Source organism: Dama dama, chromosome 11, assembly GCF_033118175.1.
Source record: "Dama dama isolate Ldn47 chromosome 11, ASM3311817v1, whole genome shotgun sequence".
NCBI classification, from domain to species: domain Eukaryota; kingdom Metazoa; phylum Chordata; class Mammalia; order Artiodactyla; family Cervidae; genus Dama; species Dama dama.
The window spans coordinates 5,120,600-5,142,448 of NC_083691.1; the positions used below are offsets into that span (position 1 = coordinate 5,120,600).

The window sequence follows — 21,849 nt, forward strand, 5'->3', positions numbered from 1 at the left end:
ATGTTCCAGCGAATCTTACTGATACAGAAGGAAAATATCCCTCATGATGGCAAATAATTTTTCTTTAATGTATTGTCTCTAAAGTTGGATATTCGTAGATAATAAAAGAATATTAAACCCAGTAACTATTTAAGTGTGCCAGGCACCTTTAAAATATTATGTTGAAGCTTTAGACTGCCCTATGAAGTAGGCAATCTGCTAGTACATATTTTCCATATGAAAAAAATGAGGTCCAGGGAGGTCAAGCTCCTGTCTCAAAGTCACCCAGCTGGGAGGTGCCCAGCTTGAGATCCAGATTGGGCCAGCTCTCCTCCAAAGCCAGCGTTTCCTGCTCCTTCCCTGCCTCGCCGCTGTGGTCAGGACGGAGAGGTGGCAGGTTGCCGGCCAAAAGTGGAGATTCTGGGGCCTGGATCTGGCTGTGTCACTGAGGGTGGTGCCTTGACCCCAGCTCTGCCGCCCCCCCACCCCCACCCCCCCGCAAGCTCTCAGGAGGAGAGGGTTTTGTCGCGACCTGGGGCTTGCGGTAGTCACGCTTCAGGGAGTCACCTGGCAGCGCATGCCCCGGGGGCCTCTGACAGCAGCCTTGCCTCCACGGTGTCCTCGGGGCGTCTGTGCAGGACAGGGAGGCGGGATGCTGGCCGCGCACTCACCGTTTGGGCGGCGCCTCCCTTCTGACCGCTCCCACCTGAGAGCCCCCTGGCCCCCTGAGGTGTGGGTTAGGTGGTCGCCTGCCCTTCCTGGGACAAGTCCTGGAGGTGCTTTCTAAGAAAAAAGGCTGTCGGATTCATCTTTCCCTGTCCCCAGCCCCCTTGCAGTTCACAGGGAATCCTTTTGGGAGGCCGCGGTCACCTGAGACGCAGCTGACCCACAGGGTCCTCCCTTCAGAGCTGCTCTCAGGGACATCTGCAGGTGCTTTGGAAGGTTCGGCAGTAACCCAGCTGTCTGGAGCTGGGGGTCTTTTCCTCACGGTTTGAACGTGCCAGCCCCTAGCTCAGACGTGGCAGAGTCGGCCTCAAGCCCAGCTTCCAGCGGTGACCTGCTGTCCTGGGCGCACACCGGCTCGTGGGGAACTGAACCAGACCCAGTCAGGTCCTGACATCAGGGGCTCTCCAGACTAACGGGGATGAAAAAGATGCGAGTGACACTCCCCATCGGGGACTTGGCCTGAGCTGAGGCGTGGCGAAGGCGGATGGAACAGTACTCTGGTGGGCCCGCACCCTGGCTCTTGCCGGAAGGAGAGTTTGTTTGTGGATTAGAAGCTCTGACTAACCCAGTGTAGGATGTATTTGTTGGGGCTGGGGAGAAGTCTGCATTTGTTTAGCCCTCCTGTCTGCCCGTCTGTTCATCGGTCATCAGGCATCTCCCGTGTCCGGGTACTCGCTGGTGCTGGGCAGCACTGTGTGCAGAGCATCTGATACGTTAAAACTTTCTTTAGGTGAAAAGAGACATTAGGATGCGGGTTCGGAAGTAGAACTTCTTTGATCTATTGTGCTTCTATAGCTAAATTGAACTAAATGTCTTGTGGAAGAAATGAGGTTGGACATATCTGGCACTGAACACTGGCCTAAGGACAATTATTACGGTTTGGGGAAGGAAACTGAGGGCCCTTCAGAATGTGTCAGAAGGGTGGGGCGGTCCCTGATGGGTGTGCTGTGGGTGTCTGAGCCGCGCCCGGGTGTCGCGGCCCCTCCGGGCAGCTGGGCTCGGGTCTGCACTCTCCTGGTTCGTGGTTGCGGTTTGATTGGAAGGAGCGCTCCGTGCACAGTGTGAGGTTGGCGGGCGGCAGTGCCGGCCCTGAAGCGCCCACTCTCCTTCCGCCCGGTCCCTGCGAGGGTGGGACGGACACGTGCTGTTGGCTTTGAGAAGTCTGGACTCTTGGGCCACGATCATGTGAAAATGACTTCTGTCTTGGTAGATGGGAGTCGGAACCTCAGGCTCCTGTAGCGATCTGGATTTGGCTTCTTTGGTCCTGCGTACACCGGCGGGATTCTCTCTCGCTCCCTCGGAAGGGGCCGTGGCCGGCGTGGAGCCCTGGTCATGGCCCCGGCAGTGGTGCAGCACGCTGAGTGTGGAAGCCCTAGCGCACCGAGTGCCACTTCAACGCCGTCTCTTTGGCTCCGTGGGCCTTTTTCTGTCTTTAAATTTTACTCTGGCTCCCCAATCCTACCCTCCAATCCCTTTGATTGCGTGCCTTTGGCCAAATTGGCTGAAGCCAGATATCTGCCTTCTGACCTACTGTGGTTTCACAGTCAAACTGTGTGACCTGATGGTGGTAATGATTTCCCGAGGGGACTCCTAAGTGCCTGTCTGATTTGGTCCTCATCACAGCCGAGGAGGTGGGACTGCGGCATTCTGCGCAGCTAACGGATGAGGAAACCGACTCTGCTGTGCTGGGTGGGCAGGGCAGAATCTGGCCCCGGGCGTGGGGCCTCAGTCAGTCTCCCCACTGCCTGTGCTCCAGAGATTCCTGAAGAGCTTTTCTACCCTCAGGCTCTAGGATCTCAGTGAAATCTTTCTGTGTACCTTGACATTTTTTTTTTCTTTAATTTTTTCCCCCACAAAAAAGTGTATGATTTCATACCCTTTCTTCCAGGAAATCTGTTGTTCAGAATTTAGGTGGTGCAGCATTTTCTCCAGAAAGGTTAATTCCAACGTAGAGTGGACGACTGGAGCTTGAGGTTGCAAACTCCTGTTTGTCCTCTGAGCTCTTCTTTGGAAATTGAAGTGCAGCTTGCATTTTGATGTTTGCTTACTTTTCCCCTTGGAAACACAGTCATAATGAAGTCAGTTTGTTTTCACCAATGGAACTTGTCCTCTGATGCACACTGGTCTAAGGGCTAAAACCTTAAAAAGAAGGTGTGACCCTGGGGTCTCTGTGACAGTGTTTCTTGTGGCACACCCCCAAACTGGTCTATTTTTAGCTTTCAGCTTCTTGATCATGTGATTTCCCACTCCTCCCCCAAGGAAAAGCAGCGTTGATGGAGTTTGGAAATGAAGTTCAGTCTCCAAGGCTGCTGCTGTGCCGATGAGTATTGGAGTGTCAGGAAGGCCGAGGAGGAGCTCCTAGAATAGACGGGTCTAGAGACCCACCGCCAGGGCGGTAACAAGCCTTGTATTCTGATTTCCTCCCTGGAAGTGAAGAGAGTTTGAGAGGCAGGAGGCAAAGACCTTTCAGAGCAGAGTTCAAGTTTTTCTTGCACGGGCTCGCCGCTGGGTGATGGGGATGTCTGAGAGATGAATCCCCGTCCAGCTGGTGACTTGGTCCACGTTTGCTCTTCAGCAAAGACACTTGGGCTTGGGAGGGCTCTGTGATCCTCTGGCTTTATTTAGAATGGGCAATGCTATTGAAAAACAGAAGCCCCTGAGACGAAGCCACCTGTGTCCCTGGAAGCAAGGTAAGACGACCCTGTGCTCTGTCCTGGAAGGAGGGTCTGGCCGCCTTCTGTGAGGGTACTTCGGTATAAACCGGACCTGAGCCTGCTTGGGGGGGGGGGGGGGGCACCTTCAGATCAGACCCTGCTTCCAGCTCAGAGTAGTTTAAAGAAAATGGACAGACAGTTCTGCTAAGGAGTGAAATGATTTGCAGCTCTGTGATGGCCTGACTTGGCTGAGAACTTAGTTCACGTTGAGATATTTTTATTTAGTGCAGCACATGTCGCTGGTTGAAATTTTTCAGCTTTAAAAAATGTCCCAAAGAAAAATTTTGATATCCAGGAGTTTGCATTTTTAGTGACAGTTTGGTTTAGAGAATGTTAATAATAGCTTTTAACTATATAGCACCTCTCTTCCAAAGAGTTCAAAGTACCTCCTATTAAAAAAAAAAAAAAAAAGGACAACCTTGTATTTGTCTATCCTCAATGTCCATGATAGAGGATAGAAGCACCTATTAACATTACCTCCGTGTCACTCAGGCTTGTATTAATGTTAACTCTGAGAAGGAAGAAGCCAGAGGGACCACACAGCAGTGTGCTGTGGTGTGCCTGGAACTGGAGGACCCTTGAGCAGGGTCCCAGGGCACTTGCTGCCCTTTTTCACTGTTATTAACCTAGCAGACCAGCAGTTTGCAGACCCAGCAGGCACCAAAATACCAAAGGTAGTGCCCACAGGGCTCCATCAGGTATGGACTCTCTTACCTCCATTTGCCAAAAAAGGAGGGAGGTAGCACCTGACCTGTAGCAAGACAGTTTGATCACAGGTGTGTGCACAGGTGTGTGTTTATGAGCAGAAAAAATAAACTGGGAGAAAACGCATGGAACTGTCAGTAATAGTTGTCTTTTGTGGCCAGGTTATGGACAAATTTTTTTTTTTTCTCCTTGAAAAAAGTCAGTGGGATGCTAACTTACCATTCCCCCTCTAAGTTTCCATCAGTCAACAAGTTAGTTTGGAAAAGGCACTCCTTTCTGGTCCTTTATCAAATCCTGCTTTGAATAAAAAAACAGTAAAAGACATTTGAGGGACAGACCAGGAAATTTGAATATGAACTGGGTGGTAGATGGTATTTGGGAACTGTTGCTAAAACCATTGTGTGATGGTGGTAATGAGTCATGTAGAAGGTCCACTTTGGTGTTGTCATGCTGAAGTATTTAGGAGGAAAGGGTTATACTGGCTGTAATTTTACTCTAAAATGGTTCAGGTGAGTGAGTGAACACTTGCATATAGCTAAGAAAAACAGGATCATTTTAACAACTGTTAGAATCCAGGTAATGAATATATTAGATTTGTTATATTTTCTTTAATGTACTTTACTCACTTGGGGGAGAGAAACATTTTTTAAAAAAGGCAGTTGCTTTTTATGTCATAATACTTTGTCCTTCAAAAGAATGACTCTTGGCAGACATGGTTATTCACATGTGGGCTGGGATGCAATACTGTCTGTCACTGCCGTGTGGGTTGGTGTCTCCAGCTACCGAGAAGAAAAGCCACATGATCCAATAGCGCAAATCACCGGTGTTATAACAGGAATTTAACATTTTACTTACTTTCAAGTTGTCTCTGGTTTTCCTTAGGAAAGCATATGAATGAAAGCTTCTTGATATTTCCACTGGAAGCATCTGGGCTTACAGACAAAAGTGAAAGCTGTTGTGTTGTGTTGTTCAGTTGTGTTCAGAAATGTAAATGAGAGGGGCTGGTGGCAGGGATTTCAGAATCCACAGTGAATTGGGGGTAAAAAGAACAATTAACTGCCACTGATTTCTGGGTCTTCACAGATCCTGTAGACCAGGGGCACGTCTCTGCCAGTGCAGGGATTTGGTTTGCACATGGGAGACCCCGTACCTACAGTTTGTTCTCCGATCCAACATCTATGGATGCTCTGCCAAGGACCCATGATAACAGGGGTGTGGAGTTTATCTGTTCTTCACAGTTTGTGAGTAAAGGCCGTTGATGTTTTGAAACAGGAATTTCAGAACAGTGTTCAGGAATGATATCGTGAATCCCCGTCACCACCCTGACCCTGATCTGAAGTCCAGGCTCAGCACGAACATGAAATCACAGGGAATGACTTGATGGCTCCAGGCTGGAGGGCAGGCAGCGTGGAATCAGTGCCTTGCTTTAGGGGCAAGTGAAACTGGGTCTTGTCCTCGCGTGTGGTTGCTGCGGGCGGCTGCAACAGCCCCGGCTGCCTCTGACTGCTGTCCAGCCTGTCTGTTGACCTGCCATGGCAGACTTTAACCTGAGCCGGACAGTCGTGATTAGGAAGGTCAGATCCAGAATAAATTCTGAAGGGACATTTAAAGGAAATCATTATCTCCCTTTTAGATCATTTATGTTTCTGCTCCCATGTTGTAGATCTGGGAGGTTAAAAAACTGAGGTGACAGAATACTAGTTTGAAAAACGTGAATCTCACTGTCTCCTCTTGCTGTCACCCTAAAAGAGCATTTTACACGCAGGAATGTCTCTCTCATGATTTTAAACAGTGTGAGACGTAGACCCTTTGAAGGGACCATCGTTATACTCTCTGACTCTTACAATCCTAGTTTTTCTTACAGCTCACAAAACCCAAGACTTAAGAAAGAGACAATACAGCCGTTTTTTGGTTTTTACACTAACAAATGCTTGGCGTCGTTGATAAATTGAAATCATTTGTATTATCATGGTGAGTTCTAGCAGGTCCCTGCCCAAAAATATAGGATGGGAGATGGGATAAGGCAGTAGCTTCTATGATCCTACGTGGTCCAATTACCCAGAGCTCTGCCCTGTCTGGCTGTCTGACCTTGAACAAGTGAATTCTGGTTACTGCATGACCTGATTAAAAACCTGAGGGCTGTCTGTCGGGGTCATGGCTCTGCCCTCCACACTCACCCAGCGTATGGCTCTCGGTGACCGAGCTGAGTGCTGCCTGGCTTCCGGTTCTGCCACAGGTGTACCTGGGGTATGAAGGGCGCTGCCTGGTTCCTGGTGCGTGGTGGATGCTACCGGTGCTGGCCTTCCGCTTTGCAGTTCTCTGCCCAAAGTAGAGTCATCGGGGGATGAAAACAGGTACAACCTCCTGTATCCCACAGCAGTTCTGAATTCATGAAGACTAAATTTATCAACAATTGTTCACACTGCAAAAAATCGCTTCACTAAAGGTATTTAAATCATTTAGTCAGCGTTTGGTTGTTGATTCTTGACCCAGACACCCGGGGAAACCTCTGGCCTAGAGCTGCACTGAACTTCTCTGAAATATGCCTGCTATCCCCTGCTCTCAGAAGACTTCCTTGTTTCTTCTGGTCCTTTTTTTCCCCCCTAGGAATAACCTGAAGGGTGGCTGACAGTGGTTATTCTGGCTTTGGGGAATACAGCATGAGCAGACGTTTCCTTGGGAATTAAACATTGTGGCTGTAGTAGCACACTGAATTATCTCCCTCAGAAAGCCCCCCATGTGCGAGGCCACACTGCCGTGGCAAGTGGAAATATTAATGATTTGCATGTTTGTACACAGCTGGGTGTGAGAAGGTGAAACGAATACCCTCAGTGGAAGTGCTGACTATAAAAACTGTCCTTCCCAGGCCGGGGTGCCTGTGGGCTTTGCAGCCCCGAGAAGGAGGTGCCTGGCTGGGGTGGGGGTGGGGAGTCACGGATTTGCATAAATTCAGCAAGCTCTCTGGTTCCTCTGCCACAGGGGCAGATTTATAATTGTCTGGATTCCACTCAGCAGCGGTGTTTAGACTTGCCTGTACAAGCTTGTCCCAAGCTGGCTAGTTTTGTGCCACATCATTACCATTGATGGCTTTTCTGGCCACAGCTGGAGCCGGCCTCCTTCCCCACCCCACCACCACCCCCACCCGTTGTCTGCCCTCACTCCACCGCTTTGGGGGGCTGCCATGCTCCGGAACGTGCTCCAGAACGTGCAGGGCTGGGTGATGCGCTCCCGGCACCCCACTCAGGGCCTTCCCGCTGAGAGAGGCCAGCCACACGACTTTACATATCCCAACCTGTTTCCTAATTTCTGTATGACATTAATAATAACGCATGCCTCGAAGGACTGTTGTGCACAATTAAATGAGATAATTCATGTAAAGGGGTCATAGCCCTTAGCATACTCAGGCACTTGATGAATCGTAGTCATTCTTGTTATCACACGTTGCGTAATAGAGCAAACCCTGGTTTTACACAGGCCAGCTAGCAGTGGGAGCTTGGCTAACTACCCACTTCCTTCCCTCGGTTGAAGCGATCACATGCCAGATGATCTCAGAGGTGCCTGGTGAGCTGTGAATCAGTGACCACCCGCGCCGATCCCTGCTGTCCGCGTCTGCGAGCTCCCCTGGTGTTCAGTGCCTGCAGAAGGCACGGGTGCTGCAGTATCGTGCTAAATTTCTCTGAAAGTATTTACTGCAGGACTGGGCATAGTTGAGCTGTTCCTAGTTAACTGGAATATGTTACTAACCAGGAGAATCCATTTTCCCATCCTGAATAATATTGAAATGTCTTTTTCCTAGTTGCAAAGTGGTTAAGAGCCTGTACACTAGAGCCCAGGTGCCAGGGTTGATGCCTTGGTCTCCCACTTCTAGCTGACTGATGGTCGGCAAGTTCCTTAACTCTTGGGCCTCAGTTTTCTCATTTGTAGATAGTACCTACCTCATGGGGTGAGGACCAAGGGGTTTATGCATGTAAAATAATTAGAACAGTACCAGACACGTAGTATACATCCAGTAAGAGTTTATTATTGTTAATTTTAAGTTAAGTACAGGGAAATTACGTTTTATCTTAGGTGAAAATATTTTATGTTATTAAAGAAGAAATTGGAAAAAAATTGACAAAATGCCAAGAGGAAAATGCATCTTGCATGTCTGGATCTAAAGGGCCTGAAAGCTGGTAGGTGAACCGAAGGACGAGCTGTTTGCTAGTCATCTTTTCCAGAGCTGCTGCACTCACGTGCGTGTTTTTCATATGTGGTCTTCAGAGCTACCATAAGGACTGTGACATTCTATCACGTTGCTCCTCCATAACTTATTAGATCGTGCACCAGCTGCTGGATATTGAAATTGTTTCCTCTTTTTGCTCTAAGAGGTAAGGTAATAATAAGCAGCTATATTTATATGTTTGTGATTTGCTGGATGAGCTCCTTAGCATGAATTCTCAAGGTAAAGTTCCCAGTACAGGAACCTGCCATGGGCTATTGCCATGTTGTTTTTCCAAAAGACATGTATCTGTTAATATTTTCATGAGCGATGCATAAATTTATCAGATAGCCACAAGCACATCTGCATTGAGTATTGTCATTTTGAAATTGTTTTCCTTGTAAAACTTAAACTGGTTTTACTAGTGCTACCATGATGCAGGCAAGGGGCTCAAAGAAGGGGATGGGAAGTTCAAAAGCCGTTATCAGGGCTAAAAAAAAAGAATCTATTTTTGTTTCAAATTTCTGTTTTCCCGTGGACTTTTGCATTGGACTTGGCTCAGTCTCATTTAAGTGTTGAGTTTCACAGAGCAAAGGCATAAAATTTCAGGGATTCCCATTTACCATCACAACTTTTTGTCTTTTGCCTCCCAGGGAGCAGTGATTATTAAACACTTTTGATTTCCTCACATGAAAGGGACAGAGTGAGCCCAGAAGTGATACGCTAGCATCATTAGTGTGACACTTGCTGTTCGGCAGGGTGACAAAGGACCAACTCTTCCTCTTTCCCGTTCCTGTTGGGGGACGATTCGTTACCATTATTCCCCAAATGCTCCTACGTGATTGGGCACCAGCCCAATTGTTATTAAAATAGATATGCTGTTAGACTACTTGCTTCAAACCTTCCTGCAAGGGTGGTTTGGGTCAAAAGCTCAGAATATCAGGATATTACTGTGATGGACAAAGATGATGTCCACACCCGTTCATTGTGGGGTTCCAAGTCGTGATTGGGTGTGACCATGCGCAGGCTTCCGGGCAGGAGAAGTTTTCAAAGCAAAGGTTATTTAGCATGCTTTTGGAATTAGTCTTGGGCTAGAAAAGAGTGGTAAAACTCGAAAATGATTCCCTAATTTTGCCAGTGAAGAAATCGAGGCTTGTAAAGAAGTGAAGTGGGACTCACCTGGCCGTCCAGTGGTTAAGATGCGGTGCTCCCACGGCAGGGGCACAGGTTCGGTCTCTGGTTGGGGAACTGAGAGTTCCCATGGTGCAAGGTACAGCCAAAAAAAGAGGGAGAAAAAGTGAAGTGACTTGTCTGAAGTCTTGCAACTACTTTGTGGCTTAGTGTTAGGATAGTAATATAACAGTGATATAATGTATGTACTAAAGATATATAATGATACAGCATATTGTATATTTATGATTATATATTTTGTATTCATAAAATGTATTTACATGTTACAGAATATATGTTCAATACATTGTGTATATAATATGTTATATATTGTATCTACCATATACAAAGTATATAACGTGATACAATAATAGATGTAATGATAATACAGTAATAACATATTGGGTATAATATTACAGTAATGCTGGTAGCTTCTTGTATGCCAGATTTGGTACTAAGAGATCTGGATACATTATGGCCTTCCATTAATCTTTTGTTGTTGTTGTTAAGTGAAAGATCAAATGTAGGAAATGGAAGCCATAAGTGTGATGGAATTTTTCTCATGAGAAACATGGGGTGTTGTTTTGGGTGTGGATAAGAAAAGGGAAGGAAACTTCGCTTTGTCATCAGATATTTCCAAATTTAGAACAATATCTACCCCGAGCCATTGGTTTTAGGATATGCTTTACCCTGGGAACATGCGTAAAATACATTTCCGTGTTTGGCTGTTTCTTTTCCAGCCACATGGAGGGTGTTACCAGTTTTTAAGATAATAGCAGTGGCCACTGGCCACTTTATCTCTAATTACCTTTTGGCAGTTACGTTAGGGCACTTAGTTTTGGAAGTCACATCTTGCTGAAATACCTAGGTCCCTGTGTCTGGGGACATTGTGGTCTGCAGCTGAGGAATCTGCCCCAGGATAGCTTGTCTTTGTCAGGAGTGGGTAAATTTAAAGAGCCAGGTAGTGAGTATTGGAGGCTTTGCAGGGCAAGTGGCAAAATCAAGACTGTTCTGTAGGTACTTACGTGACCAGCTAAGGTGAAACCATTTTATGGCAGATGGGAAAACCCTTCTTCCCTTGCAGGCTGTATACAAGGAACATGCGGCAGAGAGGCTGACAGGCTTCGGGCTGCCGCAGGAGCATGCTGACCCCTGACCCCTGCGGGGTCCTTTTGGCTTGGTGCTCTCTGCTATCATTATCACTGGGGAACTCAGAAGCAGGTCACTTGTCAGTCACCAGAACTATTCACATTTCAAGCCAGAAAAAGGACTTAAATATCACCCTCCAACAGCCTCATTTTAAAAATTGAGATTACTTAAGCTGAACCTTCTGTTTTCTAGCCTATCACACCAGTCAGGTCTTAATCTATAAAAATACAACAAGAGAGAGTGTGGAAGGTTTGAAGAACTTGGTACTTTGAACATGGAGGCCTTAAACGGCTTTCCTTTACCATTAAATGGGGCACTATAGTAAAAACATCCCACAGTTTCTATACTCATTCATTGATTGACAGACTTCCATCCACTCAACAAACATTCATTGAATGGCTCCTGTGTCAGGCACTGTTCTAGGCACAAGAGACATCTAATGAAAAATTAAGACATCATTGGCTTCTGAAGTATAGTTTAATATGAATAGTAAAATGTATATAATCTGTTAGATGCCAGGCATCACAGAAAGAAGGCAGGGAGGGGATGTCGGACTGGGAGAGGGGCTGGTAGTGTTGCAGAGGCTGGAGAGGGGGCAGGGCTCAGCTGTGAGCAGTCGGGCGGGAGCCGGGTGGGCGTGCGCTCTGGAGGACGGGGGGCTGGTGCAGAGGGCCTGGGCCGACAGGATGACGTGAGGCCCGCGTGGCTGGAGCAGACTTGGGAGGGACCAGCGAGACTGAAGTCAGGGAAAAGCAGAGCCTTGTGGGTGATGGGGTTTGAAGGGAGAGCCAGCGGGACTTGCTCAGGGGTGACGTGTCGGGTGTGCGAGAAGAAGAGGTGTTTGGTCTGAGCATTTTGTCTCATAAATGGAGGCGGGCCGAGGAGCAGAGGGGGACCCGGGCGTTGGGGACGGGGTCGGGAGTTGCGTTTGGCACAGGTTGAGTTTGGCGTGCCTCTTAGAGACCTAAAAGAGGTGGTCACTAGGCAGGTTGAGCGTTGGAGTCTGGATTTCAGAAAACAAATCTGGGCCTTTTTGGGTCTTTGACTTTTGAGACTGGATGAGAGAGATTACCGAGGAAGTGAGTTAGAGAAGAAACCGGGGACTGAGCCCTGGGGCACCCCAGAATCAGGAGTTTGGGGTGATGAGCAAGGCCCTGCGGTGAGGCAGGAGGAGGCTCGGAGACTGTGTTGTCCTGGGAACCGGGTGCAGACAGTGTCGGGGCAGAGGACGAGGGTTGACAGACAGTGCTGACTGGGGCAAGTCACGTAAGGACCGAGACTTGAGCACGGGACTCAGGGCCATGGCGCTCACTGGAGCCCAGGGCCAGTTTCAGGGCGGTGCTGGAGGTGAAAGGGGGTGTGAGAGAGAAGGGCCAGAGAGGACGCAGACACAGTGGGCATGAGCAGCTCCCTGAGGGCTTTGGCTGCAAGACAGAGCAAAGACAGGTTGGTAGTTGTTGAGGGTAGCGGGGTCAAGGGAGAGCTTTTTTTTTTTTTTCATTATTTTATTTTTGGTTGCACTGGGTCTTTGTTGCTGTGAAAGGGCTTTCTCTAGTTAGGGAGTGGGAGCTACTCTATAGCTGCGACGCACGGGCTTCTCATTGTGGAGGCTTCTCTTGTTGAGGAGCATGGGCTCAATAGTTGTGGTGCCCAGGCCTAGTTGCTCTGCGTCATATGGAATCTTCCTAGACCAGGGATTGATCCTGTGTCCCCTGAATTGGAAAGCAGGTTCTTATCTTCTGGACCACCAGGGAAGTCCCAAGGGAGAGATTTTTTTAAAGCGAGAAATAAAGGCGTGATTGAATGCAGATGTGAATAATCCAGTTCCGTTCAGATGCTCAGTCGTGTCCGACTCTGCGACCCCTTGGACTGCAGCATGCTGGGCTTCCCTGTCCATCACCAACTCCCAGAGCTTGCTCAGACTCGGTCCATGCTCAGACTCAAGTCGGTGATGCCATTCAACCACCTCATCCCCTGTCATCCCCTTCTCCTCCCACCTTCAATCTTTTCCAACATCAGGGTCTTTTCCAATGAGTCAGTTCTTCACATCAGGTGGCCAAAGTATTGGAGTTTCAGCTTCAGCATCAGTTCTTCCAACGAATATTCAGGACTGATTTCCTTTAGGATTGACTGGTTTGACCTCCTTGCAGTCCAAGGGACTCTCAAGAGTCTTCTCCAACACCACAATTTAAAAGCATCAACTCTTCAGTGCTCAGCTTTCTCTATAGTCCAACTCTCACATCCATACATGACAACTGGAAAAACCATAGCTTTGACTAGACAGACCTTTGTTGGCAAAGTGATGTCCCTGCTTTTTAATATGCTGTCTAGGTTGGTCATAGCTTTTCTTCCAAGGAGTAAGCATCTTTTAATTTCATGGCTGCAGTCACCATCTGCAGTGACTTTGGAGCCCAAGATAATAAAGTCTTTCACTGTTTCCACATCTATTTGCCATGAAGGGATGGGACTGGATGCCATGATCTTAGTTTTTTGAATGTTGAGTTTTAAGCCAGCTTTTTCATTCTCCTCTTTCACGTTCATCAAGAGGCTCTAGTTCCTCTTCACTTTCTGCCATAAGGGTGGTGTCATCTATGTATATGAGGTTATTGATATTTCTCCCAGCAATCTTGATTCCAACTTGTGCTTCATCCAGCCCAACATTTCGCATGATGTACTCTTCATATAAGTTAAATGAGCAGGGTGATAATATACAGCCTTGACGTACTCCTTTCCCAATTAGGAGCCAGTCTGTTGTTCCATGTCTGTTTCTAACTGTTGCTTCCTGACCTGCATACAGATTTCTCAAGAGGTCAGGTCAGGTGGTCTGGTATTCCCATCTCTTTAAGAATTTTCCACAGTTTGTTGTGATCCACACAGTCAAAGGCTTTGGAGTAATCAATAAAGCAGAAGTAGATGTTTTTCTGTTGTTTTCCTATGTATTCTATTGCTTTTTCTACGATCCAACAGATGTTGGCAATTTGATCTCTGGTTCCTCTGCGTTTTCTAAATCCAACTTGAATATCTGGAAGTTCACGGTTCACATAGTGTTGAAGCCTGGCTTGGAGAATTTTGAGCATTACTTAGCTAGCATGTGAGATGAGTGCAACTGTGCAGTAGTTTGAACATTCTTCGGCATTGCTTTTCTTTGGGATTGGAATGAAAACTGACCTTTTCCAGTCCTGTGGCCACTGCTGAGTTTTCCAAATTTGCTGACATGTTGAGTGCAGCACTTTCACAGCATCATCTTTTAGGACTTGAAATAGCTCAACTGGAATTCCATCACCTCCACCAGGTTTGTTCATAGTGATGCTCCCTAAGGTCCACTTGACTTTGCAGTCCAGGATGTCGGGCTCTAGGTGAGTGATTATCTGGGTCATGAAGATCATTTTTGTATAGTTCTTCTATGTATTGTTGCCACCTCTTCTTAGTATCTTCTGCTTCCATTAGGCCCATACCATTTCTGTCCTTTATTGTGCCCATCTTTGCATGAAATGTTCCCTTGGTATCTCTATTTTTTTTAAAGAGATCTCTAGTCTTTCCCATTCTATTGTTTTCCTCTATTTCTTTGCATTGATCACTGAGGAAGGCTTTCATATCTCTCCTTGTTATTCTTTGGAACTCTGCATTCAGATGGGTATTATATCTTTCCTTTTCTCCTTTGCCTTTAGCTTCTCTTTTCTTCTCAGCTATTTGTACGGCCTCCTCAGACAACCATTTTGCCTTTTTGCATTTCTTTTTCTTGGGGATGATCTTGATCACTGCCTCCTATACAGTGTCACCAACCTCCGTCCATAGTTCCTCAGGTACTCTGTCTATCAGATCTCGTCCCTTGAATCTATTTGTCACTTCTACTATATAATTGTAAGGGATTTGATTTAGGTCATACCTGAATGGTCTAGTGGTTTTCCCTACTTTCTTCAATTTAAGTCTGAATTTGACTATAATGAGGTCATGATCAGCCGCAGTCAGCTCCTAGTCTTGTTTTTGCTGACTGTATAGAGCTTCATCATCTTTGGCTGCAAAGAATATAATCAGTCTGATATCGGTGTTGACCATCTGGTGATGTCCATGTGTAGAGTCTTCTCTTATGTTGTTGGAAGAGGATGTTTGCTATGACCACTGCATTCTCTTGGCAAAACTATATTAGCCTTTGCCCTGCTTCATTCTGTACTCCAAAGCCAACTTTTCTTGTTAATACAAGTATTTCTTAATTTCCTCCTTTTGCATTCCAGTCCCCTATGATGAAAAGGACATTTTTTTTGAGGGGTGGGGGGTGTTAGCTCTAGAAGGTCTTGTAGGTCTTCATAGAGCCATTCAGTTTCAGCTTCTTCAGCATTACTGGTCGGGGCATAGACTTGGATTACTATGATATTGAATGGTTTGCCTTGGAAATGAACAGAGCTCATTCTGTCATTTTTGAGATTGCACCCAAGTCCAGATTGCATTTTGGACTCTTTTGTTGACTATGATGGCTACTCCATTTCTTCTAAGGGATTCTTGCCGACGGTAGTGGATATAATGGTCATCTGAATTAAATTAACCCATTCCAGTCCATTTTAGTTCACTGATTTCTAAAATGTCAATGGTCACTCTTGCCATCTCCTGTTTGACCACTTCTAATTTTCCTTGATCCATGGACCTAACATTCTTGGTTCCTACGTATTGCTGTAAACAGTATTGCTGTTTACAGCATCAGACTTTACTTCTGTCACCAGTTGCATCCACAACTGGGCGTTGTTTTCACTTTGGCTCCATCCCTTCATTCTTTCTGGAGTTATTTCTCAATTTTTCTCCAGTAGCATAATGGGCACCTACCGACCTGGGGAGTTCATCTTTCAGTGTCCTATCCTTTTGCCTTTTCATCCTGTTCATGGGGTTCTCAAGGCAAGAATACTGAAGTGGTTTGCCATTCCCTTCTCCAGTGGACCACATTTTGTCAGAACTCCCCACCATGACTCGTCCGTCTTGGGTGGCCCTACATGGCATGGCTCATAGTTTCACTGAGTTAGACAAGGCTGTGCATGTGATAAGTTTGCTTGGTTTTCTGTGATTGTGGTTTTCGGTCTGTCTGCCCTCTGTTGGAGAAGGATAAGAGGCTTACGGAAGCTTCCTGATGGGAGAGACTGACTGTGGGGGAGACTGGGTCTTGTTCTGATGGGTGGGGCCATGCTCAATAAATCTCTAGTCCAATTTTCTGTTGATGGGCAGGGCTGTGTTCCCTCCCTGTTGTTTGATCTGAGACCAAACTGTGGTGGAGCTAATGAAGGTAACGATGACCTCCTTCCAAAGGCCCCGTGCATGCACTGCCACACTCAGTGCCCCTGACCCTGCAGCGGGCCACCGCCAACACACGCCTCCACCAGAGACTCCTGGACACTCATGGGCAAGTCTGGGTCAGTCTCTCGTGGGGTCACTGCTCCTTTCTCCTGGGTCCTGGTGTGCACACGGTTCTGTTTGTGCCCTCTAAGAGTCTGTTTCCCCAGGCCTGTGTAAGTTCTGTAATCAAATCCCACTGGCCTCCAAAGTCAAATTCTCTGGGGATTCTCGGTCCCTTTGCCAGATCCAGGTTGGGAAATCTGTTGTGGGTCCTAGAAATTTCTTAGCAGTGTGAGAATTTCTTTGGTAAAATCGTTCTGCAGTTTGTGGGTCATCTGCTCAGTGGCTCCATGATGGGGTTAATTGCGACCTCCTCCAAGAGGACTTAAGCCACAGGCTGTTTAACCCAGGTAGCTGCACTCAGAGCCTGCACCCCAAGTGGCAGGCCACTGCTGATCCCGACCTCCATGGGAGACTCAAACAGAAGTCTGGCTTAGTCTCTGTGGGGTCTCAGGGTCCTGGTGGGCACAAGGTTTTGTTTGAGCCCTCCAAGCGCCTCTGGCAGGTATGGGTTTGATTCTAAACATGATTTCCCCCCTCCTACCGTCTTGCTGGGGCTTCTCCTTTGCCCTCGGACGTGGGGTATCTTTTTTTGGTGGGATCCAACATTCTCCTGTCGATGGTTGTTCAGCAGCAAGTTGTAATTTTGGGGTTCTCGCAGGAGAAGATGAGTACATGTCCATCTACTCCACCATCTTTGAGGATAATCCAGTAGAGAAGGAAAAATGGAAGACTGGGGGAATTCCTGGCAGAGAGAGAGAGGCTATAGCAGCTGTGTGTTTTGAGTACCACTCTAGCACTCACTCAGTGCTAACAAATAACCCCAGTGTTTAGTGACCCAGCAGTGCCTTAATTTAGTTCACACTTCTGAAAGGGGCGGTTTAGGCTGGAGTCCTGATCTCAGCTGGGGTCCCTCTTGTGTCTGTGGTCAGCTGCCGGGAGGCTCACCTCTGCCCCCGCCTGGGCCCAAGGTCACTCACCTGGCAGCTGTAGGCTTCCTGGAGAGCAAGGTGCACATGGCCTCCTGAGGCCCAGGGTCAGAACTGGCATGGTGTTGCCTCCGCTTCATCTTGTTGGTAAAAGCACATCTCAAGACAGCCCAGATTCAAGGTAAGAGAGAGACCCACCTCTGGATGGAAGGCCCCTGAAGTCAAGAGGGATTACAGTGGCCATCTTTGCAAATAGGTCTGGGAGCCAAGTCTATTGCATTTGCGCCTCCCGAGAGTTTTATGTGATGGGCATAGTGTTTTATCTTCATTTCACAGATGGGAACACGGCGTCAGTGAGGGTCTGGTGACTTGCTCAGGATCACGCAGCTGGTCGGGGGCGGAGTTGGGGCCTGAACCTCGCTTTCTTCGATCTTCTCTTTGCCCCACTGTCCTGAGAGTGTGGGTGCACAAGCAGACTGGAGTGCTGCTTCCTCTCTTTGTTGGGCACGGGAATAACATTTTTGAAGATGATGATTATCTCATAATTAAGATGGAGTGAGGGAGGCAATTATATTGTTGTGGTTTGCATGTTTGCTGTGGGGATTGGCCAGCTGTGTTTATTAGAATCCTGTTGAGGTCACAGTGGTGTATGTAATTAGGACCTTGATTGACACAAAACGTGTGTCTCCACTCTCAGCCGGACCCTCACTGCCCTTTGACAGACTGGGTGCGTGTCATTGCTCAGCTGACTGTCCTGTTCCTTGCAGCAGTTGTCCACATAGTTACCACTGTCCTCAAGACCCGCTTCACACCCGCTATGCCTCCAGGCCTTCTGACTTCCTGTGTGTACCTTTATCCCTGCCTCTCCCCTCTGTCCGTGACACAGACACCCTGCTTCTGGTCCAAGGTCAGCTGCCTCTGCTCAAGTCTGCCTCCCTCCAGAACCTGTTGTGGTCAGCATTTGTCTCCTCACCCAGCTGGACTTCACGCTTTCCAGAAGGTAGAAAAATTAGCCTTAGCTTCAGGGAACTTCGGCTCTGCTGCTGGTTGGGTAGCCTCCAACAAGTCATTTCCCCTGAGGTGCCTGAACCTGAGACCTGAGTGGACAAGCTAAGGCATCTCAGAGACCTCTCAGGGAGCATGAGGTCTGCTTGCGTTCACGGAGGAAGCCCTTGGCCTAGGGCTCAGCTCCCGGCGCAGTGGTTGCCAGGGCGTCCTGGGTCCTGTGTATCTGACAGCCCTCTGTCTGCGGCAAGAGCAGAAACCTTCTCTCGGCCCTGCCATCACGCCAGTGCCCGGACTCTGTGGGCCCCGGGGCTCCAGCAGCTGCCCTCCACTTAGCTCATTGGGGAGGCAGCTGGAGTCGGTCTGGGTGCTATTCCACAGTCTCAGAAGATACTTGGTTGGAAAGCAAAGACCACGGGGAAGATACTTTTTTAAAGCTCTCTTTGGATAAAGGGAGCACCTCAGTGAGTAATTAGGTTAAACCAAGCACTACAGGTCTCAGTAACCTTGCTTACAGGGAGTCCAGGAGCTTCGCTCTGCTGTGAAGTCCCTGGGCTGGGGTTCCTCCAGCGGAGCGAGAGGGAGAGCCTCCCTGGAGTAGGCCTGGGGCAGCGGGGAGGGCCCACCTGTCAGCCCGGATTCCTGATGCAGAGATGCTGTATACTCTCACGTGCTTTGCTGTAAGAGGAAATCATCCTGCTACTTCTCATGAAACCTTGGGGAAATTACGTAATTTCTGTCAGCCTCAATTTGCTCATCTGTAAAAATGAAGACAGCTAATAACCCCTATCTCATAGAGCACAAGGAGGCGTGAACAAAGGATGGATTTAGCTATGATAATGACTCTGTAAAATTCCCCTTTGTCTTATGTTATAAATCATTGAGTGAAGATTTTTCATACTTTATGGTCATTCTGTACTTCCAAGATGTGTCCTTGTAGTATTTCTTTCTTGTTCATTCACTGAGTTGGTATTTCTCTACTTCCTATTTAGGGGCACGGCATGCTATTTTCTCTCTGCTCAGGTTATGATGACCTGTTCATTTCCCAGTGGTTGGCATCACCATATTCAGAGCTGCAGTTTGCTGAGTACATACTTCAGTGAAGTTGCTTACCTGGGGGCTAGTTTCTGTAGTCAGGTCATAAGGGAAACATTGCCTGTAGTCAAAATTACCCTTGAAAACCCCTTCAGTCATCTATAATAAGCAGTCTATATTAGGGGAGTCATCAAATGTTTTCTATAAAGAGCCATATAATAAGTAATTTGGGCTTTGCAGGTTGTGTATGGTCTCTGTCACATATTCTTTTTTTTTTTTTTACAGTCCTTTATAGTGTTTTTAAAAAAAGCACAAAACTCTGGGAGATAGTGAAGGATAGGAAAGCCTGGCGTGCTGCAGTCCACGGGGTCACAAAGATTGGACAGGACTTAGTGACTGAACAACAACAATAACGTAAAAAATCATCTCAACTCTGGGCCTTTTTAAAACAGGCCTTGGTCTGCACGAGTCACCTGTGGTTAGCAGCCTCCGAGGCAGCCCCAGGGACCCTGTCTCTTGGCACTCACAAGCCCAGGTGCAGTCCATCCCATCTGGTATCAAGGTTGATCACGTGACCAGTAGACTATGGCACAAGCACAAAGCCATGGTTGTCACTCCTGAAGGTCAGTGGGTTCTGCCCCGTGCCTCTCTCTCTCGGATCTGCTGCTCTGGGAGAGACGAGCTGCCCTTTCGTGAGGAGAGGCTCCCGGGTGAGGAGCTGAGGCTCCCTCCAGCTCCCAGCATGGGGGTGAGCTTGGAGATGGCCCTGGTCAAAGCCCAGGTGATGCAGCCCTGGCCACACCCGAGACCGTGAACCAGAGCCACCCGGCTCGCTCAGATCATTCTGTCTTCTGATGATTATAAAATCTCAGCAGTGAAAGGGGGAACAGTGAGAGGTTTAAAAAAAAAAAAAAGCCTGCTTGCCTGCAGAGTTTAATCCATTCCTTTTATTTATTTTTTTTTTTCTAATTGCCTTCTTTTTTTTTTTTTTTTATTAGTTGGAGGCTAATTACTTCACAACATTTCAGTGGGTTTTCTCATACATTGATATGAATCAGCCATAGATTTACACGTATTCCCCATCCCAATCCCCCCTCCCACCTCCCTCTCCACCCGATTCCTCTGGGTCTTCCCAGTGCACCAGGCCCGAGCACTTGTCTCATGCATCCCACCTGGGCCGGTGATCTGTTTCACCATAGATAGTATACATGCTGTTCTTTCGAAACATCCCACCCTCACCTTCTCCCACAGAGTTCAAAAGTCTGTTCTGTATTTCTGTGTCTCTTTTTCTGTTTTGCATATAGGGTTGTCGTTACCATCTTTCTAAACTCCATATATATGTGTTAGTATGCTGTAATGTTCTTTATCTTTCTGGCTTACTTCACTCTGTATAAGGGGCTCCAGTTTCATCCATCTCATTAGGACTGGTTCAAATGAATTCTTTTTAACGGCTGAGTAATATTCCATGGTGTATATGTACCACAGCTTCCTTATCCACTCATCTGCTGATGGGCATCTAGGTTGCTTCCATGTCCTGGCTATTATAAACAGTGCTGCGATGAACATTGGGGTGCACGTGTCTCTTTCAGATCTGGTTTCCTCAGTGTGTATGCCCAGAAGTGGGATTGCTGGGTCATATGGCAGTTCTATTTCCAGTTTTTTAAGAAATCTCCACACTGTTCTCCATAGCGGCTGTACTAGTTTGCATTCCCACCAACAGTGTAAGAGGGTTCCCTTTTTTCCACACCCTCTCCAGCATTTATTGCTTGTAGACTTTTGGATAGCAGCCATCCTGACTGGCGTGTAATGGTACCTCATTGTGGTTTTGATTTGCATTTCTCTGAATATGAGTGATGTTGAGCATCTTTTCATGTGTTTGTTAGCCACAATTTGTATGGAAATACAAAAAACCTCGAATAGCCAAAGTAATCTTGAGAAAGAAGAATGGAACTGGAGGAATCAACCTGCCTGACTTCAGACTCTACTACAAAGCCACAGTCATCAAGACAGTATGGTACTGGCACAAAGACAGAAATATAGATCAATGGAACAGAATAGAAAGCCCAGAGATAAATCCACGAACCTATGGACACCTTATCTTCGACAAAGGAGGCAAGGATATACAATGGAAAAAAGACAACCTCTTTAACAAGTGGTGCTGGGAAAACTGGTCAACCACTTGTAAAAGAATGAAACTAGAACACTTTCTAACACCATACACAAAAATAAACTCAAAATGGATTAAAGATCTAAATGTAAGACCAGAAACTATAATAAACTCCTAGAGGAGAACATAGGCAAAACACTCTCCGACATAAATCACAGCAAGATCCTCTATGACCCACCTCCCAGAATATTGGAAATAAAAGCAAAACTAAACAACTGGGACCTAATGAAACTTAAAAGCTTTTGCACTACAAAGGAAACTATAAGTAAGGTGAAAAGACAGCCCTCAGATTGGGAGAAAATAATAGCAAATGAAGCAACAGACAAAGGATTAATCTCAAAAATATACAAGCAACTCCTGCAGCTCAATTCCAGAAAAATAAATGACCCATTCCTTTTACTATTTAGTGTTTTTACCAATTATCCATGTTAACAAACTCTGTTTATGGCTAAGATGCCTAAGTTACCTGAGAGGATGATGAAGCTCTTCTGGGTGGACCAGACACTGAGGGGACCACTCAATCCACGGCAGCTCTCGGTGAGGTCAGTACTGGGAGCCAAACGTCTGCTCGGATCTGACGCCTTCCAGGCGCTCTGACATTCGTGATGGCACTCTGCTATAATACAGCACTCCACTCGTGGTCTGCGGGGAGCTCACGCTCCCCCACCAGATAGCTCCAGCTGGCTTTGCTCTTTT

General features: G+C 47.2%; 1 protein-coding gene across 6 annotated transcripts in view; it reads left to right on the top strand.

The window, feature by feature from the left end:
- Positions 1 to 21,849, top strand: part of LOC133064366 (rap guanine nucleotide exchange factor 1) — a 136,710-nt gene that overhangs the window by 20,843 nt on the left and 94,018 nt on the right. The window contains exon 1 of one of the 6 annotated variants that reach the window (XM_061154348.1): positions 3,190 to 3,395. The exons of 3 other annotated variants lie outside the window; for them this stretch is intronic. In XM_061154348.1, the coding sequence (XP_061010331.1) occupies positions 3,332 to 3,395 (64 nt within the window). In that variant the 5' untranslated portion in view covers positions 3,190 to 3,331. Of the gene's footprint in view, positions 1 to 3,189; positions 3,396 to 6,453; positions 6,479 to 21,849 lie in introns of those variants that run through there. 2 more of the 6 variants (XM_061154352.1, XM_061154350.1) reach the window with 2 other exon arrangements.